The sequence below is a fragment of the Pituophis catenifer genome, unplaced genomic scaffold, assembly GCF_029215685.1.
Source record: "Pituophis catenifer annectens isolate HBS135680 unplaced genomic scaffold, rPitCat1.0.hap2 SCAF_2, whole genome shotgun sequence".
Taxonomy (NCBI): Eukaryota; Metazoa; Chordata; class Lepidosauria; order Squamata; family Colubridae; genus Pituophis; species Pituophis catenifer.
Genome location: NW_027256882.1, coordinates 88020163 through 88043286, shown reverse-complemented (window position 1 = coordinate 88043286; position 23124 = coordinate 88020163). Strand labels below are relative to the sequence as shown.

Here is a 23124-nt window from a genome sequence, read left to right as displayed (position 1 = left end):
AAAGCAGTTGTGAAATGAGTGACATGGTTGTTAAGAAAGCTGCACGGGCATAAATGTGAGGATGGTCATAAGTGTGAGGACCGGTCAAAAGTACGAGGCCCAGTCAGAAATGACTTTTTTCAGCCCTCTGAAAAAAGTCTATGCACATAGCCACGCCCACCCGGTCACATGAGGAGCTACCCACGCCTACACAGTCACGTGACCAGCTAGCCATGCCCACCATCACATGATTGCCAAGCCACACCCAACTAAGCCACGCCCACAGAACCTGTTGTTAAAAAAAATGAATCCCACCACTGGTGAAAGGGTCTCATAAGTGGAATAGCCTAGGGCCTCTTTTCATCTAAATCCGGCCCTGCATATAGTCTATGAAAAGGAGGATAAAAGGTAACAAAGGCAAGAAGTTTAATCTTGCCCAATTCATTTGTAAGAAACTTCTAAGTTTTACTTGGATAAAACCAACAACAACCAAAATGTTCTGGATTTTAGTTTAACCAATTCAGAATGGCTCAGCTAAACCTATGTGACCTAATGCCTTTGCTTCTTGAAAACAAATTTTCCAATCTGCATAATTTACACTATTGCATGTGGGATTTTCTTGCAATTATCTTAAATTCAATCTAGACTTCCTAATGAAAAGGTTTAGTTTTATACGACCTACTATAAAAAGCTTTATAGAGTATACATTACATTAGAAAAGACACAACGCTTAACTGTGATGAATATTACACTTACTTTGAACATACGAGGGGCTACATGTGAATTCCGGCCAGACCACATTTGTTTGATGAGTTCTGCATATGCTTCTGCAATTTCTCCCCTCATTCCCAGAGGATTATCTTGGTTTATTTCAGCTTCATATTTATCTTCCAAGAAATAGTCAGTCAAGGGTGGTGTGTTACTCAAACACTAAAAAAACATCCAGAGAAAAGAATTATGTGAGAAAATGTGGCCCATAACCACCATAACCCACTCCAAATAATTAAAATTTTGCTAAAATTGGAGAATGCTATTTAGAAAATTATGTAAGTGGTAGTTAGGAATTGTATGGATATTGCTGGAGACCATAAAACAAACAATTCATTTAGCTGAACTGTTTTATTTTTATATTTAAGACTTTTCTACCCACTTGCTTGTGTTTGTTATCTTTTAAGACAGTTTTAAAAATGTACATTTTAAAGGATGAAATTTCTTAATAAATAATGTAGAGAAATGCACACAAATTAGATCTCAACCAAAGGCCAACTAACCATTTAAAATACTGCAACACTATTGTTTCAAATTACTTTGGAACTACTTTAAGTTATAGAGAAACTGAAATACAGGTAGTCCTCAACTTACGACCACAATTGAGCCCAAAAGTTTTGTTGCTAAATGGGACAATTGTTAAGTGAATTTTACCCCATTTTACCACCTTTCTTGCCAGAGTTGTGAAGTGAATCACTGCAGTTGTTAAATTAGTAACAGTTGTTAAATGAATCTAACTTGCTCATTGACTTTGCTTGTCAGGAGGTCGCAAAAAGGGATCATGACCCCGCAACACTGCAACAGTCATAAATGTGAGTCAGTGAGTCAAAGTGTGTATTTTGATCATGTAACCATGGGGATGTGGCAATGGTTGCAAGTGTGAAAAACTAAGTCATTTCTTTCAGTGCTATTGTAACTTAGAAGGGTCACTAAATGAACTGTTGTAAGTCGAGGACTACCTGTAAAAGTAGTTTCAAAGTTGTTTTTTTTAAATTAAAAGTATAAAGATTAACTACTCACAAATCTGAGAGCAAAGTTTTGAAGCTCTGTATTAGAATCACAAGCTATATACAGAGTTCTAGATTCAATACAAGAAATCACCAAGTCAGATTGGGGAAAATGTATCTTGAAAACAAGGAACTGTTGTGTATCAAGCAGTATAGACAATGCTCAGTTGCGTGGATGAACAAACTGACCTACATTTATGAATGTTGCAGTGTCCCAGGGTCATATGATCCCTTTTGTGACCTTCTGACAAGCAAAGTCAATGGGAAAGTCACTTTCCACGTTGCTATACCACCCAATAAATGATTTTGTCGAATTTCAAACTGTTGAAGAGCCTAACAGTACTTATTTATTGCAAAACTGGGACCCGCAACAGTTTCACTGAGGACTGCATTTCATTAGTAGCAAGCTGGATTGATGGAACCAGAGTGGTGACATTCTTTCTATGAAGTCTCTGTGAAACTAGGCTGAGGGTTGTAAAAGGCCTTAGGAAAGCAGGTTACCAACTCATATTTTAATTTAAATGTTCATATAAAGCCTGAACAGAAAGTCTATTCTTGTATGTTCTTAACCACCACTTTACCTGTAGAGCCGAGTTCATGAAACATGTATTTCCTAGATTACTGAGCCCACAGAGTCCAGGCTGTGACTGAAGACTTTCCCTGCTGTTATAACTGTAAGAAAAGCTTGAGCCACTGAAAAAAGAAAAGGCACATCACAGTGTGCTAATGCACCATAGGACTTTGCAAAAAAATTAAGGACATAGCTGGAATTCTAATTATTATTTAGTATATAAATGTATACAATATCAAAGTAATTCCTTAGATGTAGCTCTCACAAATGACTATTGGGGTGCCCAGCTTTTAACAAAAGCATTTCATTCTGCGACACTTATTACATTAATGAACCTACACGAATTAATAGATTTTATTAAAATATTTCCATAATTTTTAAACAAATATCAAAATACCATTTAAGCCCCATCATTATACTATTTCCACCTTCTAATGTGAACTAATGTAACTAGTGTGAACACCCAAGAAGGCAGTGTCCTATGAGAGGAGCCCATCTGAAGCAGTCCTCCAAATTCAACAAAGGCAAATATAAAGCAAGGCCTCCTCAAAAGACCTAAGGTGCCATTATAGAGGCAACCTTTCAAGTACACAAAGCTCAGATCTAAGCCACTTAGGACTTAAAAATAAAGCATATTGAAGAGATTCAAAAACAAAATGGAAGCTAACACAGTGACTATATTTATGCAGGTTACAGAAAACTGAAAAATATTTTTAATAGTTACAAATCCATTGCATCAATTTAGTTTAGATTTTAACTGTTGAAAATGGAGCTGATCTTTTTAAATCTTAACAAATGTAGTACCTTTCTTATGCTTAATATTAAAGTTAATATTAAAAACAGAATAATACGCATTAGAAAAAAAATGATTTTGTCTTCTACTGAAAAAAAAGATATAGAAGGCTCCAATTTTTCTGGAAAAAAAAGATTAAGCAGATAAGCAAATATTAAAATGTATATTCTACTACATTAATATCAGCAATTTCAATTAATCTTAATTTTTGTTTCTATAATTTGTATTGTTTATAAGGGGTTTAGTGAAGATTTTCCTGTATTGAAATAGGATTGTCTATTTTTTGTTTATTTTTTATTTGATATATTTTAAATTGTGCCTTTCCCATCTTTATTATTTTTTGTATTGTTTAAAGTTTAATATATTAAAAATAATTATTCTGAATTTTTAAAGAAAGGGTTCAAGCAAAAACTTTTTTCCAAACATTTCCTGTTTCTGGGCTTTCACATGGCCATCAAATGCAAAGCACAGATTTTCTTTATACTTCCCACTTCTTCCAATCACATGCTGATCTTGGAAAGCTCTTATTACCCTACAGCATTTTGTCATCAACTGTTACACAACAGGGTAGTTATGGAAAAAGGGACAGAGTGTATCTCTTTTAACAGAACAGTACCTGGCAAAGAAATACAGTGCTTTGAGAGCAAAGCCAAAATATTCTACCTTAACATTGTGTAAAATGCAGCTGTTGTTCTTAGCATGTATCACACATGGTGGCAGGTTCCACTTGTTTTTCATTGTATTTGCCTAGTTGCTGTTGTTCTTGATCATCATCATCGTCATCATCATCTTATTACATGTAAATGCTGCCCAACTCTACTTTTTACAGTAAAGCTTACCAAAGCGTGATGCAACAAGGGCTTTTGTTTATCAGCCAGCCTGTCACAGAAACTGACAATGATTTATGGACTAAGAAGAGGTGCCTGGGCCAAGATCATCCATTTAGTCCTCATGATTAAGACAGGACTACGGCTTGGGTCTACCTGCTCCTTGTCCAACATCTTAACAACTACAACATACTGGCTTTCTTTTTGTGTTATAAAGTCTGTTAACTGCAAATACAGGGAGTAAGACTTTCTAAAGGGTACAACCTTATTTAATAAAAGAGGGACTCTAATATTTAAAATACTTATAGAAAGAATACTCTTACTTACCCTTTACCAAGGCTGGAACAGTTCAAGCCATAGGAGTTATTGCTATCACCATTTGTAATGACTGAAGAGGCAGCTACTGAAGAGCAAGAGCTTGCTGGTGCTTTTGAAGAGGTAGCTAGATTTCTGCTAGGTGCAGTACATGTTCTAGGAAAAGGCATTAAGATAACACTCATAATTTTTTAAACACTGGTTTTGGAATTGGAATTTTGATAAGTGTTATTTTATTTTTTCTGGATTTTTAATACAATAGGACAAAGAATGACAAGGTATCAAATTTAAGAGGTAGCTAAGGATATTCTAGATAGATCTATCCATTACACAAAGAAAAATTTCCAGCCATCTAATACCAAACGGAATGTTTATTTTTCTTAATAAAGAAACCAAACTTCAATAAAAAATTTATAACATAGTATTTTCAACCTTTAGATGCTACAACACTTTTACATCTGAAACTATAATTTTTTTGAAAGATGGAAATTTAAAAGCTAATATTTTAAGTTCTCTCAATCCCTAGAACTGGTTTTAGATGGCTGCTGCACATGAATCACTTATAGTGAAATGAATAAAGTTTTGTTTAGATTACAGAAATGTAAGAAATTATTATTATTATTTATTGAATTTCTATACCGCCCTACTCCCGAAGGACTCAGGAAGGAAGGAAGGAATAGTTATATAATCTTCCTCCAAAAGTTAAAATGTATCTGCTTCAAGCAAACCAAAATTACTCCACAGTGTTACCAAATAAGGTTGTAATTACTATATAGGCCTTCCCCTCACTTAGTGACCGCAATCCATTCCAGCAACTTTGTTGTCAAGTGAAATGGTGGCTAAGTGAACATGTTACTGAAGATCATGAATTGCTGCCATGTCAGTCAATTAAAGTTCTCTTGTAGTGTCCCAGGTCTGATCCTTCCATCTTTATGTCTTGAATGTAGAGAAATTACTTTAAAAAGCTATTTCTTCCTGAATTGTTTTTCTCCCAGCATTTCCCTAAAAACTCCCTAACCTCAAGTTACCAAGCTCAGCTTTGTAATCTTAATTAGAAACCTCCAGGCCCTCCAATACTGCCTAAAAGTGACTAGATCTTCATCAGTTTCACACTGTCAGGCTCATAAATGCCAGTGATCAGAAGGTGAGTTTTTTACTCCATTTATTACCATATTTGCAAACAATCACTAACTAAGACAACCACTAAATGCGCTGTGTATTATTGGAATTTCTTGGCTTCTTAGGTCAGATTTATTATGGACTTTAAAATAAATCTAACCAAAATAGATTGTTAAGGCAGTTACAGTACATTATTAATTTGCATATTTAAAGGAGTTTATTAGTTCTGATTACATACTGCAATGTGCAACCTTGCTTTGGCAATCAAGTTTTGCAAACACTTAACTGAGCCACAGAACATGAAAAGTGAGACATAAATGCTTACTTTGTCAGAGAAGATTGTCTAGGCCATGAACCATCTTCATTTTTCACTTCTATTAACACTACCTAACAGGATAAAAATAGTCAACAGTGTTATACAAATATACAAATACTACATGAACAAAAAAATTTCAGAGCCCAATTAAATCATTTTCAATCCTGAAACAAGCAGCTACTACTTTAAAAATTAGCGCCTACATATAGTATTTCAACGAACTTTTTCAGGTCACTCCAACCATACTGTCACACAACAGCTGTCATACAGGAGCTGATTTTCAGAGGGGTAACTTCTATACGAATATTACTAGATGCAAAGTGCACAATATTCCAGAATCCATTTTGTTTCAGAATATTTTGTAAAAATTTATGACCCTAGAAATTGCAACCTGTTTAAGTAACCCCAGAAACAAAAATATATCTTGATTTCTTACCTGTCCCTGATAGAGCCCTGCATCTTGTATGGTGCTATCGAGTTTGCTTAATTGTTCATAAGCATTATTTGTACATTTGTTCCACAGTCTGACTTCTTTACCATCAGAAATATTAAATTGCTTTCGCATTTCCTTTTCAATAGTAGCTGATAAGACAAACATATAATTACATGGAAGGCTGTAATGGCTTATTAAAAGTACATAAACTGGCTTATTCTATAAAACATATTTCGTCTGAATTTTTTTTTTTAATCTAATGAATACATTTCTGATTCAGCATACACAAAGTGGCTTGAATAATTCTCATACTGTCCTATTTGCACTTGGGGTATGTGCATGTGCGGGCACACATATATGTATTACACATATTTGCATACTGTCCTATTTCTGTGTGTGTGTGTGTGTGTGTGTGTGTGTGTGTGTGTGTGTGTGTGTAAAAATTTGAGCAAAATGTATGAGTCATTTTAGTTTAAAAATGAAGTTAGGGCTTCTGGAACAGAAACTAGTATATTCAAATGCTATAATTATCTAGAAATAGGATTTTTATATGAAAAAGGGCAAATACAAAGTTCAGTATAGATGTGTAAAAGATGGGAAAATATATGGAATATTATAAATTCAAAAATGAGTTTTGAAAAATATAATCATAAGAATAATGTATATTTAATGCAGTCAATTAAAATCAGATAGCTAATTTGATGAGTAATTAAGGCACTGGGCTAGAAACTGAAAGACCATGAGTTCTAGTCTTGCCTTAGACATGAAGTGAGCTGGGTGACCTTCCAGTCACTCTCTCTCAGCCCTAGGAAGAAGGCAAGGGCAAACGACTTCCAAAAAACTTTGCCAAGAACACTGCAGGTGCCGAATAAAATAATAAAAATGAAATGAAATGAAATAAAATAAGTCTTTCAGAAAAATATAATTGTCACAAATTGTCCAGTTTAATTCTTAAATTTTACAATTTAATATCATGCATTGTACTCACCAATCGTATCTGCTTTGCTGAAATAAGAGTCCACAAGGTTTGTAGGATCACTGTTCTGACACAACTTCAACTCCAAAAGATAAACCTCTACTTTACAGTGTTTAACAAACAATCCATACTCCACAACCTATTTAAAAAACATCACTTATAAAAGTATGTTTCAAAAAGAATGAGATCATGGGCTTTTTTTGCAGTCAAAATTATATTTGTGCTTATAAATAAAATCAACCTAGTCTAAAACTATCTTATGTCAAAATATCAATATAAATATAATCATTTTATGTTTATGTCAAAAATTTGGAAAGTGGCAACACAAGACTCAAGTAGAACAAAGGGTAAGACATAAGCAATGAAAAAAGAACAAGTAATATATAAAACATTTTAAATCCCACACAGGCATTTATTAGTTCTTATCCATACCCACACTCTGAATGGCTTCAAATTCAAACTGCCCCACTGTGATTACAAAAAGGGCATTTTTGCATCTGAAATAACATGGCTCACATTTGAAACTGCTCAATTTGAAATGTTTTGTGCATGATGCCCTAAACAGAAACTTTATTTTTCCTGACCTGCTCAGGGAAGTTGTAAAATATTCGAATTGAGAACGAAGACCTCAACAATCTGGAGCTAAGTTTTATTTTGGGAAGTTTTTAAATTTAATTTATATAGCTGCCCATGTCATGCTTATGGCACTTTTAATGGCACTTTTGTTAAATTTTAAGTACAACTCCCGATTATAGCCACTGAATCTATATGGGCAGTATAAAACCTTTGAAGGGGAACTTGCAAAACACCTCTCCTTGAAATCATGAGGAAGCTACATCCTCCTGATGACTGGCTACATCTGATTTGAGGGTATCTCCTTAAGTATGTGTGCATAAAGGAGATTGTTAGTTCTCTAAGAGAAGTGTTCTCTGTGAATAGACATGCATACAACCTAGGTCCTAGGAAGACCAAAAGAGCAATCATCCTGAGCTTTTTACTGTGTTTCCCTGAAAATAAGACCCTGTCTTATATTTTTTGGAACCCCGAAATAAGTGCTTGGCCTTATTTTTGGGGAGGTCTTATTATTTTGGGGCACATGGAGCAAGACAGGGGTCCTCTTGCCGTCTTACCTGATTTCTACCTCTGTCTCCCTAACTCTAACCCGAGGAAATAGTGGGGACCGGCTGTGCATGTGCTTAAATATTTTTGGGGAGGGCTTATTTTTGGGGAGGGCTTATTTTAGTGCAGTAAGTTTCAGAGACCCTGAATTACCATATTTTTCGGAGTATAAGATGCACCTTTGTCCCCCCTAAAAGGGGGTGAAAATCTGGTTGCATCTTATACACTGAATGTAGCCCTGCCCACCCACTGGCCCCCACCCTTTGGCCTCTGCCTCCCAGCAATTTATCTCCTTGCAACAAACAGCAAGAAGAAATAGCCCATTTCAGCTTCAGCACAGCCTAATTAGCACAAGTTGATTGTCCTTTGGATCAGCCTCCCGACTCTCAGCTGTTTCAGGCTGCAGATATTGCCATTGCCTATTGCTGTGTGGGCCTCTGCTGCTTCTGCAAGGAGGTAAATTGCTGGGAGCAGATTTTTTTTTTTCTTGTGCTAATCAAGCTATGCTGAAAACAAAAATGAAAGTAAAGCAGGCTGTTTGCTATTACGAGGCAAAATTGCTAGGAGGCAGAGGCAGATTTCTTTTTCTTGTTTTCCTCCCAAAAAAAGCTAGGTGTGTCTTATAGTCCGGAGCGTTTTATACTCCGAAAAATACGGTAATACTTTCTCTCCAAGCCTGAAGCAGAAGCCAAAACAAAACCTAGCTTCTTATTCTCCACATACTTGAACAAAAATAGAGATACACTCTTGGAAACAATAAAATACCGTATGGCCGATATCAGGAACAAAATTTACTCTGCATATTCCACATGTCTTTGGAGATGCTAGAGTACAGCATTCGTCATCATCAGAATTGTGATATTGGATTAAAAAAAGCAGACAGAGGAACTGCAACAGCAAGAAAGCACCTAATAATATTTGTATGCCTTAGGCTGTGATTTGACAATGCTACTATGACAATTGTCATGTCCAATTAGGCAAACTGAGAACAAGGAAGAAAAGAAGATACATACAAAAAAATAGAAAGCACCCTAGCAAAGTGTTCAAAGTTAGAATAAAGATACTGTACAGTGGAAAACAACAGACAAGGTAGTGGAAGGGAGAAATAATCAGCCTGAATGCCAAATGCACAAAACGTTTTAACTCTGTCTCTTGGTACTCTCTATATAACAGAATTGAAATATTTTCATCAAGGTTTCTGCATTAGTCAACACACTAAACTAGAATAGTATGGCATCCCATGCTATGAACTCAGACAATGCAAAGAAAAAATAATGACATCAGAGGTAAAGACATTAGCTCCCTAAACTGCAATTTAAGGGTGTACCCATTCTCTTGGGCTATGCGTGGTGCAAAATCCTATAAGCAGAAGATTCATTAGAGGAACATCTACTCTTTTCCATATTATGCTACAATTGACAAAAGGCATTTCAACTGGATTTCTATTTAATATTTTATATATTCCTATTATTCTTCACTTGTTCTTCAAAGTTTCCTTTGAATGTCCCTGGTTCCTCCAATGTTTACTGTTGCATCTTACCATTTTATTAAACCCTCTTTAGGTCAAGAAGCTACAAACTGAAATCAATATGCTCCCACATTCCTCAAATTTCCCTTCCTTTTAATACAAAGATGTCAAACATAATTATGATGTATGAACATTCAAATATTGGGACAGACTTAATAAAATTCTAAAAAACCAATTTTAATCCAATGATGACACATCTGGAAATTTAGTCAACTAACTCTTCAATCCATTAAAATACTTCTATATAAAAGGCTTCAGAATTAGTGTTTTAAAATAAAGCAAGCCTTGAACACGCAATAGAATCAATACGAAAACACATTCATGTAAGGTAATAGAATGTTTTTTTTTTAACTTTTAATTTTTCTTCATCTTTGATTTTAAAAAATTCTATTACCTTACATGAATGTGTTTACTCTGCTTCTTGTACAATACATGGAAGTAAGCATGTAATGGACCTCACCATGTTAATTTGAAGTTTAGATTAATAACTAATATACAAGATATATTTTATATTAACTATTGGGTTATTATTGGAAATAGGCAGCTTTCTTCATTTCAGTTCTTTAATTTTACATCCAAATGCAATACACTACAATTTACATTCACATTAAATGTCATCAGTTATACTATTTATAATTTAAAAGTGTGTTTCCTCTGACAAAGTTAGAGGAAATTTATACAATTTCTATGAATATGCAAAAAAGGCCTTCTCTACTATCTTCTAAATATCTAGGAGATACAAGGAACATAAATACTTACTTTTCTCACAATTGGCTTCTGTCCCTCCATACAACCATACCAATTTGCTAGTTTATCCCAAGCTTCAGTAGAAACCAGTACATAATCCAATTCATCAATGAGATGCTCTTTCAAAGTTTGAGTTTCTGAATCTAAAAAAAGAAAAGGAGACATAGGATTATGGGCTATTTCATTCACTATATCAAGATAAATCTCAACACAAACTACATTTGCAGAGCAAAATAACAAACAAACAAACAAACAAACAAACAAGCAGAACATTTGATTCCCCACAAGAGCCAGGGTGAGGATAATATGATGGAGCCGAAAAGGAAGGGCAGTGGTGCAAGTGATGATTTCCTGGGCAAAAAAATGACAGCTGCTGCCTAATGACTTCTTGCTTAATGATATAAATTTCAGTTCCAATTAGGGTTAAGTGAGGATTACTATATTATTTTAACCTATACAGGTAGTTCTCAATTTATAACCATTTGTTTAGTGACTGTTCAAAGTTACAGCAGCACTGAACAAGTGACTTACAACCAGTTTTCACACTGTAGCATCCCTATAATCACATGATCAAAATTCAGGCTTTTGGCAACTGGCATATATTTATGACAGCTGTGCTGTCGCAGTGTCATGTGATCGCCATCTGTAACCTTCCCAGCTGGCTTCCAACAAAGCAAAGTCAATGGAGGAAGCCAGATTCACTTAATAACTGCAGTGATTTGCTTAAAAGCTGTGACAAAAAAGGTCATAAAATAAAACTCACAACTCTTTTGCTTATCAATTGAAATTTTGGGGTCAATTGTGGCTCTAAGTCGAGGACTACTTATAATGAATTGGTACGTACTACTGGATCCATCATATACTTTGGATATTTCTATTTCAGAACTATATTTATAGCAGGAGAACTCAGATTTATAAATACACTTCATGTGCTACTAAAATAGAAACCCACCTTGAGGTAATAAATAGTACAAAAACAGAAAAAAGGAAAAGGAAAAGCAGATATGAAGAGAGATTTGCCTTTTTTTCAAGCAGGCATCATAAAAACTAAGACAGCCAATAAAGATATACAGCAGGAGTGTTAAACTCAAGGCCCTGGGGCTGGATCTGGCCCGTGGGGTGCTTAGATCTAGCCCGCGGGGCCGCCCTGGAAACAGCGGACCGGCCCATGGTGCCTCTGCCAGCGAAAACGGAGTTCGGGAGGGCCGCGAGCAGCCCTCCTGAGCTCCGTTTTTGCTGGTAGAGGGTTGCAGGAGACTGTCCCAGCCGAAAACAGAGCTCAGGAACCTGTTTTCACTGGCAGAGCACTTGGGTCACCATAGGCGCCCCTGAAACAACTGACATCGAGATGGCCATGCCCACCCCGACCCCCCCAAGGTCAAACACAACCCTGCTGCGGCCCTCAATGAAATCAAGTTTGACACCCCTGAATACAGAGATATAAAAAGGTATCAACAATTCAGTTTTGAGTTTTAGGCATAACTTAGAGTAATGAAATGGAAAGAAAGAAAGAAAAAGTTATATGGGAAGCCATAGATAAAATGTTCATTTAAGATTGATAAATTTTTCAGAGCTTTTTCAAGGTCAATTTTAATTATAATTGCCACATACTCGAAGTGGGGTTTTTTTGTTCATAGCAACATTAAAAAAATCACAGGGGGCAGCAATCTGTTCTCAAAGTTAAAACATTTTTTTTGTATCAAGTTTTAATTTTTTTAACATGTCCAAGTTTCATTTTCAATTAAACTGTGTTGTCTGGGTATAGTTTGAAAGATAGTAATCATAATGTTTACAACAATATTCATTACGTTGATATTAATTCTATAATATTAAAACTAGTAATCATAATATATGCTTCTCTATTTTAATCAATCTCCCTTATTTCATTAATCTTTTTCTTAAATTTCCATGTTTCTAACTTCTGTTTTTGTTATCTAACCACTGATAAATCCCATATCATAAAATATTCAGTTTGTTCCTTTTCCTTAATTGCAAGTGTTAATCTATTCATTTCTGCATATTCTAATATTTTTTAAATCACATCATCTGTAGGGATCTCTTCACTTTTCCATTGTTGTGCAAATACAATTCTGGTTGCAGTTAATACATGTAGGATCAAATATATATTCCCCTTATTATATTATCCAGTAGAATACCCAACGGAAATATTTCTGGTTTTAAATCAATATATTGCTTTATCATTTTTTCCAACCATGTATGTATTTTTGTCCAATATTTTTTTGCTTTTGAACATGTCCACCACATATGATAGTACGAACCAGGTATCTTATCTGATGGCATTTCCAGCATTTAACCGACATATCCTTAAACATCTTTGCCAATCTTGAAGGCGAGACGTGCCATCTATAAAACATTTTTATGAGTTTTCTTTATATGCAGTCGATTTCGTTAATTTTTTAACGCCCCGAGTCCTTTGGGAGAGGGGGCGGTATAAAAATTTAATAATAAATAATAATAATAATAATAATAATTATTATTATTATTATTATTATTATTATTTGTAATTCCTATCCCATAATTTCTAACTCTATTGTATATTCAAAGTTTTTAGCCCATACTATCGTCGCCTTTATTTATTCATCTTCCATTTTAATACTTAATAGATAACTATACGTTTTCTTTATTGGTTTTTCATCTGTCCCTGTTAGTATCTGATCTAGTAAATGTTACAACATTTTAACTAGTTTTAACTGCAGGAGGCTCTAATGCACTCAAAACTGACATAGGATCACCTGCCTTCCCCTTTTTGAGTCCTTTTCAAAGTCAGTTCTGAGTAATTCTTACCGGTAAATAGTCCCGAGTTGTCAATTGGTCCTGGGAAGAGGTTGGGTTCTCCAACATTGTACAAATCCCAACTTTCAAAGCCCACATATTTCTTCCACTGCTTGAACCACCGACTGTCAATCAAATACCTGCCATAAAAGCAAAAAAAATATATATATATTTTTTTTAAAAAGCAAAAGGCAGAGATGGAGGGATGAGGAGGAAAAGAAAAATCCGAGGGAGCGAAGGAGGCTCGAGAATGACTCAGCAACGAACGGCTGACGCTTCCGAGACCTTTTCGGGACAGAAACCGAGCGCTCCAAGCCGGCCTCCGCGCCCGCCTCAAACGCGGCCTGCTTCAGAAACCAGCGGCCAGTGTGTCGGCGGACGGAAATACGGGGCGAGGCGGGGGGGGGGGCGGCCTTGCCCTAAACCTGACACCAGAGGACGGGCCGGGAACAAGCCGCCCCCGAGGCCTCCTTCTCGCGTCCGTCTCGCCGCCGGCCCCCAACCCGGCTGCAAGCTCACCAGGACTCTCCCGGCCGCAGAACCGTTTTCAGAAGCGGCATAAGCTCAGCGCGCTGCATCGCGGCCTCCGGCCTTAAACCACTAGGGGCTCCTCCGCCCTCTAATCCTACTTCGGCCGCCGCCATGACTGTGCGCCCTGCCGGCCGGCCGGCCATCCTCAAGCGCGGAAATGCCTCCTTTCGCTGGGGCGCGCACCGAAAAGCTACCGCGCAGGCGCGACGTTGCTCGGGTTGAGAACGTCGATCAGGCGACGTCACGCGGAAGGTAATCCTCCTTCGGGGCGGAGTCGAGAGTTGCGTAACCCGGGAGGCTCGAGGGCGGCGTTTTCTCTCTCTCTCTCTCTCTCTCTCTCTCTCTTCAACTAACGGAAGCCAGCTTCCTTCTTTGGAGACCCCGCCCGCCCTTAGGAAAGTCTTTCCCTCGCCTCAGTCGCGTCATTTTTGACCCAAAGGTGCCTTTTTTTCAGGAGGCAACTGGACTTTCTTGTTTTTTCTTTGAAGACGTTTCTCTTCTCATCCAAGAAGCTTCTTCAGCTCTGACTGGGATGGTGGGGAATGGAAGGATTTATATTCCTTGCAGGCAGCTGGTCATTTGCATCCTTTTTGAGGGTCGTTGAAGTTCTTTGGGAATCCGTTCATACTCCCACCACCATTCGAAGGATGTTCATCCCAAATTGCATAGCTATAAGTCTATAGAAATTCTCAGTCATTTCCAAAAGAATTGCAGATTACAGGAACAATGAGCATTACTCAGGTGACCCTGAGGTCACAGATAAACCACCTGGTGGCCTCAATGACTCTTTAAAAGGATACAAATGACAGGCTTTCTGCAGGGAATATAAATCCCTCCATTCCCCACCATCCTGTCAGAGCTGAAGAAACTTCTTGGATGAGAAGTGAAATGTCTTCAAAGAAAAACAAGAAAATCCAGTTGCCTCCAGAATAAGCACCTTTGGGACAACCATGACCTGGATGACTGAGACTCTCCATAGACTTTTCATTTTTGAGTTAATTCGGCACAAGTGATGTAAGGCACTCGATGTCCTGATGATTGGCGAAAAGCGCAAGCAGCCCAAGGATACGGGATTGAGAGCTTAACAGATCGATAACTATGATCCAGCTTTACGTAGTGGTGAAGATACTGGTCTAGAAGCCGGAAAACCATGCCTTCTAGGCCTCACTTAAGCATGAAAGGTGGCTAGGGGACATTGAGCCAGTCGTTCCTTTAGCCTAACCCACCTTTCCGTTTGCTGTAGAGAAAACGGGGCAGAGCGTTAAGTATGTCTGTGGCCTTGAGTTACACATGCAAAAATGGAATAAAAATACATTCTCTGTGGAATATTCCCCCCTTGGAGATTAGAATGTCCCCAACTCTGTCAGTCTTTTGCAAGGCTCTAAAAATCTGGCTATGTCCCCTGGCCTGAGGTTCTGAATGTGTTAAGGGCCCTGTTTCTTGGCTTTACTATAGAGTCACTTTGTTGAGATGGGCAGCTTATGGAAATTGACTGACTGAATAAATAACTTTATTCCCAATATGACCTGTGTTTAACTTAACTACAGGTTTTAGAATTAACCCATGCAGTAATTTAGTTTCTTCAGCATCCCAAGCCTTTAATTACAGCATGCGGATTGCATAACATACTTGTCTAAAACTTGGCTAGCAAGTTTGCGGTAGTGTGTCAGGCAAATATGATCAGTAGGTGGCAACCAGGTAGCATAGTAAGCAAACATGTTGAGAATGCTATTTTTTATTTTGCCTTATTTTATAAATAACTCAAGGCAGCAAACATACTTAATACTCTTTCCTCCTCGTATTTTCTTCTGAACAATAACCCTATTAAATGAGTTGGGCTGAGGGAGAGTGACTGGCTTAAAATCACCCAGGTGGCTTTCATACCTAAGGTGGGACTTGGACTCACAGTCTCCTGGTTTCTAACCTGGTGCTTTAACCGCTATGCCCTGTGATTTGTAACCTTGCCTTTTTCTTTTGTACTTGCCATGTGCACAAAACACATTAACCCAGGCAGTTGAAAGACCTAGATCTTACGGTATGATTGGCTTGAACCATTAATATGCAGGAGCACTTTTTCCCAACCAATTTCACAGGGCTGTTGCTTTGGTTTGAAGAGGAAGGCATGTTGGATATGTTTGTGGTAATGTGTCAGGCAAATATAGTCAGTAGGTGGCAACCAGGTAGCATCGTAAGCAAACATCCATTAATGTTGAGAATGCTATTTTTTATTTTGTCTTATTTTGCCTTATTTTATAAATAAAAATATTTGTAAAAAAAAACTCAAGGCAGGATATAAACAAAGTAATCAATACAGAAAATAGATGGTTGTCTCATTTATTTACTCAGTTTAGATAGCCTACTATCCTGTATTGGTGGATCTGTATATATCAGAAATACTTCTTGAACAACATCTTAGCTACCTTTGTCATTTATCAAATGTATACGACCATCTTACAAGTGATTCTGGGTGGTGTACAGCAAAAAGGTATAAAAACAATAAACTCATCGTACACAGTCATAATAAAAAAAAATGTTAGGCAGGCTATTACTTCCTGATTTTAATTGGCTAGGGAATTCTAGGAATTGAAATCCACGTATCTCAAAGGCTTAAGATATTTTGTATTATGTCATAAAATATTTTATAAAATTTGCCAAATTTCAGTTTCACAGGAGTCATGGATCCTGGATTTTGGATGCATTCTTTAAGCTACCTCATTTCAGGTATCTTAGTTAAAAAGGTTTTGCTCTCTGACAAATCATTTTTCCCACTTATAGACATACAGGTAGTCCTCGACTTACAACTTTTTATTTAGTGACCAAAGTTACAATGGCACTGAAAAAAGTGACTTATAACCATTTTTCACACTTACTAGTTATAGCATTTTTGTTCACATGATCAAAAGTCTCTTGGCAACTGGCTCATATTTATTATTACAGTGACCCAGGGTCATGTAATCACTTTTTGCAACCTTCTGACAAGCAAAATCAATCGGGAAGCCAGATTCACTTAACAATCATGTTACTAATTTAACCTGCAGTGATTCACAACAACCATGGCAAGAAAGGTTGTAAAATAAGACAAAACTCACTTAACAACTGTCTTAGCAGTTAGCAACAGAAATCTTGGGCAGAATATAGACAGAAAAAGAAAATGCTGTAAACATTATTGCTTAAGTAAAACTAAGACAGCCTTTATTTCCTTTGTTACAAGAACACTGAGTTAATTACTTACCTGAATAAGTCATATTGTATGAAAACGCCATCTTTGCTTAAGTACATCCACACAGGCAGTCTGTAAGCAATGATGAAATCTCCAATCTAAAATATCTCTCCCAAATACAAGATGGAGAACTTATTGTTCTTTCCCTCCATCTGGTGCTTGACTAAAACTAACATTTCTTATTCTTAGTCACAGCGTCAGAATAATTGTAGGGAGACGCCCTGTTAATTTCTTGAAGGCCATAAATTCTCAAAGTTTGAAGATAATTGTTTCCACCATTCTCCTTCATTAAAATCCTTTGCAATACCTGATATAAGGTAGGAATTGGTAATGCAATACCTGCAGACATCATTACTTATCTTTTAGAATGGCATTGGCATTATTTATGAAATAAAAAATATATAAAGTCATCACAAAACCTACCAAATTCCACATTTCAGTATTTTTGTCTCGTTTTAGGATTTTTAATGCCAAGAAATGTGATCTTATATTTCCTATTTTAAGAGATATTTTGATGCCTAATAATACATGGGGCCTGATAACTTTAGCATTAGGTAATAGTAGCAGATGATTTATTAAATTTGCTACCCATCTCGTTTTAAAGCAAGTATTCTCGCAAACTAGTTGTGTAGACCACAAACAATTGCCTTAATATTTTGAGCATTTTGAAACTGTCTAGGAAAACTCATTTGCTTTCTAGAAGTATAATTTCCCAAATTTGATCAACCTTAATTTATGGAGATTTTGGAGTTGCTATTGGTTATTTGATTCAGTTTTGCATATAATGTTATACTTGGTTGTAAACGATAGATACTTCTGAGCTGAAGAGTCACTGATTCTTTATTGGAACATGGAAATGGCCTTCTAGAATATTTTTTTCAAATTCTTCTTTAGACTTGACCTTTATAATTTCTTGGTAATCTCCAATGCAGTATTCACAGGTCCAGCTCTTCTTAGATTTTAAAGGTTGATCAGCCAAAATCAAGTATATATTGCTACTACTTCCTATAAGGTGATTATAGTTGTTTTAATATACACACGTGTCTATAAATCAGATTTTTCATTCCTGGCAACTGTCTGGACAAATACCCCGTTTTCTTGACAAGGTTTTCACAAGGTTGCCCTTGTGTCTTTCCAAGGGCTGAGAGAATTCAGAGTGCTTATTATCACCTATAAAACTCTTTACAGCTGCATTAGGCATCACTTTCAAGATTAACTCTGCCCATCCAGTAATATCTTTAAAGAGCTTGCTGAGAGGCACACTCCACCTCCCAACCCTGCAAAAATGCTTAACAGGATGTGAATGAAGCAGTAAACCTTTTCTCTTAGGGGCTACTTCTCTGGAGCTCTCTACCCAGTCTCACAGTACCTTATAAAAGCTAGGAGGGAAAAGCTATCAAAACCACCTTGTCCCCCAGGTTTTCAACTTCAGATGAATGTTTTATATAGTCCCTCTTGACAGATGCTGCTTGTTATTTTTCCTCAATGTTAACTGATATTTATACTGTTATATGGCTACCTAGAATCTCAAGGTTGGGTGGGTTACAAAATTTATAAAAAATAAATCAGACTGAAATAGTGTTGGAAAGCACCCAGGGACACTGAATAGTTAATGCAATTTCAAGATTTTATTGGTGCATGGTAGCATTGAAAGCACTGATTCCAAACTGTTCTACTTGCTATAATTTACAACTTCACATGCAAAATTTTAAAGGTACATCAGGTGCTTATCAAGTATTTAGAAGAAACACCATCATAAATAAAATTTTGATGGAGAGTAGAATCTTAGCAGCAGAACCGTTAGTGAACCACAGCAAAACAAGAAATGTAGAAAAGGGCACAACATTGTAGAAATCTTTCTAAGTACACTTCAGTTCTATTCCCTTACATCTGAATGATTTGGAGATTGGTTAAAAATACAGATTTTGTCTCTGCTACATCAGAGGTCAATGACACTCATAATATGTATGAACTCCAGACCAATGACTGTCCTAAGTAATCCTTAAGCCTTTTAAAGAAGAGTTATAGGTTTACTTTATATCACAGCAGCTTAGTACATTCTTGTATTTCAGAGAAGCTTTGCTGCTACAATATATAAGCAACTATCTTCTGCATTTTCTAGATTTATGAATTTAGTTTAACATGGAAAGTTACAGTTTAACTTACATTATGGGTAGCATTATATACTTTTAAAAACATAGACCGAAGCAGAGATGTAGGGAAGTTTTATCAAGATTTTATCTGGCCCAATCTAGACGGTTTGCTGAAGCAGCTTTTCAATGTCATCCTGCATCTTGATAGTTTCAAATCTTCTGCTGTACCGTTTGAAAGGCACCCCATCACGACCAATGAGGAACTTTTCAAAATTCCATGCGATGTCACTGCGGCACACAGGAGACCAAATTATGAACTTTGGATCGGTCATCAGAGACACAGGATCATCATGTGGGACAGGCAATGATTCTTTCAGGAACTTGAAAAGAGGATGAGCTTTTTCCCCATTGACTTCACACTTCTCAAACACAGGGAAGTTGGGCTCATATCCATTGCCTGGACGGACGTATTTCAGGGAATTCAGGATCTCTTCATTGGTGGCATTTTCCTGTAACAAGGTAGAAAGGCATATGATTTACATCCAGACATGATCATTATAGCATTAGCAGAGCTGCCAATTATTGTTTTGCAATAGTCACCTTTTTCGTCTATTAACAGCTATGCTGCAATGTAAATATTTTTATTCAGAAAATATCAATTATTTCACCTACAGATGTTTTCAAAGTTTTATCTGTTATGCAGCTTCTGAGATCAAGTGCTATGCAGAAACAATATTTCAGTTAGTGATTCTGCCTAATGCAATTGAACTACCAAATACTAACTCCTTATAATCCACATCTATAGAAAAACTATCAAGCCAAGTAATTTGCTCCAGTGATAGAAGTCAAGTGATGTTGCCAAGTATTAACTTCACTAACACATGACTTTCCTCTATCCTTACTATCTGCATCTCTCTCCTATTCATGTATTTTCACATCTTAGATCCTAGTTTTGCGTCTTTTTTTTTTTTTGCTATAAATTCTCCTACATGCTCCTCTTAGTGCAGCTACAAGAAACCTTTATTGAGAATTTCCACAGGCAAGTTGCAGAAAGTAGCACAATTCAGCCTTGGAATAATTTAGGTTGGAATCTTTGGGCTACAGTTAGCTTCTGAAAAGTTATAAACTTATTTAAGTTTGATGTATCTCATCGCTTTATACAGTCTTTTCATAATGCTTGAGCCAGGGCCAGACTACACACAGCATGTTTAAAATTCCTAGAGAAGGAGAAATAAAAGCTTTTATTTGTTCAACAGAAGGCATAGCAATGCTTTTGAGAAAAAAACCCTAATATCTGCGATTCCCCAATCTACATATTCTAAACAATGACAATTGTGAAGGTGAAGCATATACAATTAATTGCTGGTTAGGCTGCTCTTCGGTGTACCTGTCTCATTCCAGTCCAAAAGAAAAACCTGCATATATCAAACCTAGATATTAGTAATCTAAAGTTACATTAAATGTTAACTCATAGAAAGAACTAATTTGCAAATAGATTTTCCTTTCTCTTTTCTAATTCAAGTAATTGGTAAGTTGCATAAATCTTGTTACCCCAGACCAACATGCAGAAGGCTAAATTCTGCAAAACCATTTTTCCCTAGAGAATTTGTACAATGGGAAAATGGGAATGGTTGTAAAGACCCTCCACTGCATAACTTCAGAGTAATTATCCTAATACACAGTATTGTATTGGAAAACAGATCAGTCTTGCTTTCAAACATGACATACTGTAGGGAAAGCAAGGCAATTGTGCAAGAGTCCTTGGACTAGGTCTTTTTCTCCGGGAGCGTAAAACAGTTCTCCGAGGCACCCACTCTGAGTTGTTGCGCATTACTTCCTGTTGGGACTTCAATGCATCACAGAGAAAAATAGTCACACACATCCTTCCCCACAATACAACTCCCACGCCATGAGGACCTTGTTAAGGATGAGCCTTTCCAAGAGAAGTGAAGGCAACAGAGCCCTCAGTTTTAATATGTGCATTTATTTCACTAAATTTAGGAGTGGGTTTAGTTGTTTCTATCTGAGGGCTTTGATTACCCTCAGCCGGTCAGAACCTTCTGGAAACACGGAAGTAATTTTTTTTTTTAAAAACCAGCTTCATACTCTTATGGAATATTTTTGTAACATCCCCAAACAGGCCATATAGTCTTGTTTCCAGATAGGAACGTTTTAAAGAGCCTACACTCCCGCTCCTAAAGAGAGCTTCTACAAGCCTAGGATTGCGACCATTCACACAACCTTCGTCCCACTCAACTTTCAAAAACTGCTCCACAACGAAGGTCTATGGAGATTCTCAGTCATCCATGCTCTCTTCTTCAGCTCTCGTCCAAGAAGCTTCTTCTCAGAGATGGAGAAGCTGCTTGGATGAGAAGCGAAAGGTCTTCAAAGAAAAACCAGAAAGTCCAGTTGCCTCGAGAGAGAAATAATAAAGCACCTTTGGGACTCCCACAGTGAAGGAGCTCCGGTCGCTCCCGGCTGCCTTTTTTCACCAGCAGCCGAACGAGCTCTTCCCCCCCGTCAAGGCTTGTCACCTGCGGATAACCTTACCTGGTGACCAAACTGGTTAGAGGGGAAAGCGAGGACGGTGAGTCCTTGAGAGCCGAAACGACGCTGCAGTTCACGGAACTGAGTGAAGTCCCGGGTCGTTGTGCCTCAGAGCGAAGCCACGTTGGAAACCAGCAACACCTTCCCCCGCAGCGAGCCCAGATCAATGGGCTCCGAAGCCCCCAACGGGAGCGCCTTCATGCCGGCCAGACTGTACCTTGAGACACCAGCCATTGCAACGGCAAAGGAGGACCTGCAAGAACTGCGCGGGAGACGCGCAATTTTGCCTCGTTTAAAAGCCCCAGCTAGCAATCCCGCCCACCGATCTACTGGACTTGCACAGCATCGGCTCCACCCCGCTCCTTTGTCCTAATTCGAAGCGGCTGCAGCCACTTTAAGCTACCCCTCCCGCTACGAGAACGCCAGGCATGCGCAATTTCCATTATTTGAAAAGAGATTGTGGAAACGAGCTGGTTTGTGTTCTTGTGGTCGGCGGTGTTTTGGTTTAATCAAAACATTGAAAGAAGGCTAGTCTTAAGTTTTCATAAAGGAAATGGCCATTTTACTATTTGCGAAGTGAGATCATACGATAAACAATACTTTCCCAGCCCCTTTCTGTTATAAGAAGATAAAAAAAAAAAGGGCCAAGGATAGTCACGTAGCCTGAAAATTCTTGGCACAAGTGCCGACTTCTCTGCACTCTCCCAAGGAAGGGAAAGATCGTTGCGGAGAAGAATGAAACCCAAGATCGATTAACAAATCCCAACAGCAGATTACTACTATGCAAGAGTCTGAAAGCGATGCTAAGGAACTTGCACTAGTTGCTAATTTGCTTCCAGGAACACTCCAGCTGCTGGCACTTTTATCCTTAAAGCCGTAAATATGTCAAAAAATGCAGAAATATCTAAAACGCATTTTACTTTTTTTGTACGGTTTTGCCTTTGTAGCATACCTGGCCAATATAAGTGGGACTTGCTATGGGCTTTGATAACTTGTTTGCTCAGACTTTTTGTTTTTTGAGTTTGTAAATTGCACTACACTATACCTTAACCCTGATGTATGAAGAAACCACATTTCACTGGATTCACTGTAGTCAGAGGCTGTTTGTTGTGAGGATACAATTGAAGGAGGAAGTATGCATGGCACCTTGAACTCTTATGAAGAAAGGAAGAATACTGTATATATCTAACAAGCATAAACTACAGTGGCTTAGAATAATGTGCTAAAACACCATGTTATGTCTTAATGCAGTTCATGAATCCCTCTTTTTTCACAACCCATCCTGGCTGTATTTTATTGCCTTATAATATTGTTTATTATTGCATTCTATTATTTTTAAGATATGTTTGTTACATTAATTATATTGAGTTCTGATATATTATAAAGTTTTGTATACATCGCCACGTAAATAAAAATATGTAAAAAAAGGTTTTGTGGAACAA

The 23124-nt window shown here is 37.2% G+C and overlaps 2 protein-coding genes across 3 annotated transcripts in view; both read right to left on the bottom strand.

Moving 5' to 3' along the window:
* The window catches only part of USP4 (ubiquitin specific peptidase 4), a 48208-nt gene extending 34229 nt beyond the window's left edge, over positions 1 to 13979 (bottom strand). For both annotated transcript variants that reach the window (XR_011599993.1, XM_070937105.1), the window contains exons 1-9: positions 13811 to 13979; positions 13304 to 13431; positions 10511 to 10641; positions 7117 to 7243; positions 6132 to 6277; positions 5705 to 5766; positions 4273 to 4416; positions 2336 to 2447; positions 736 to 909 (exon numbers count right to left, since the gene is read on the bottom strand). Coding sequence is in view for 1 of the 2 variants with exons in the window: in XM_070937105.1 (XP_070793206.1) it covers positions 736 to 909; positions 2336 to 2447; positions 4273 to 4416; positions 5705 to 5766; positions 6132 to 6277; positions 7117 to 7243; positions 10511 to 10641; positions 13304 to 13431; positions 13811 to 13965 (1179 nt within the window). In the remaining variant the exon portion in view is untranslated. The remainder of the gene's footprint in view (positions 1 to 735; positions 910 to 2335; positions 2448 to 4272; positions 4417 to 5704; positions 5767 to 6131; positions 6278 to 7116; positions 7244 to 10510; positions 10642 to 13303; positions 13432 to 13810) is intronic.
* Positions 13980 to 18651: 4672 nt separating this feature from the next.
* GPX1 (glutathione peroxidase 1) lies at positions 18652 to 22009 on the bottom strand. Its single transcript, XM_070937104.1, has 2 exons — positions 21686 to 22009; positions 18652 to 19644 (listed from the first exon to the last, which is right to left on the bottom strand). The coding sequence occupies exons 1-2, from the start codon at positions 21914 to 21916 to the stop codon at positions 19294 to 19296; spliced, it is 582 nt and encodes a 193-aa protein (XP_070793205.1). The 5' UTR covers positions 21917 to 22009; the 3' UTR covers positions 18652 to 19293.
* Between the last annotated feature and the right edge of the window lie 1115 nt (positions 22010 to 23124).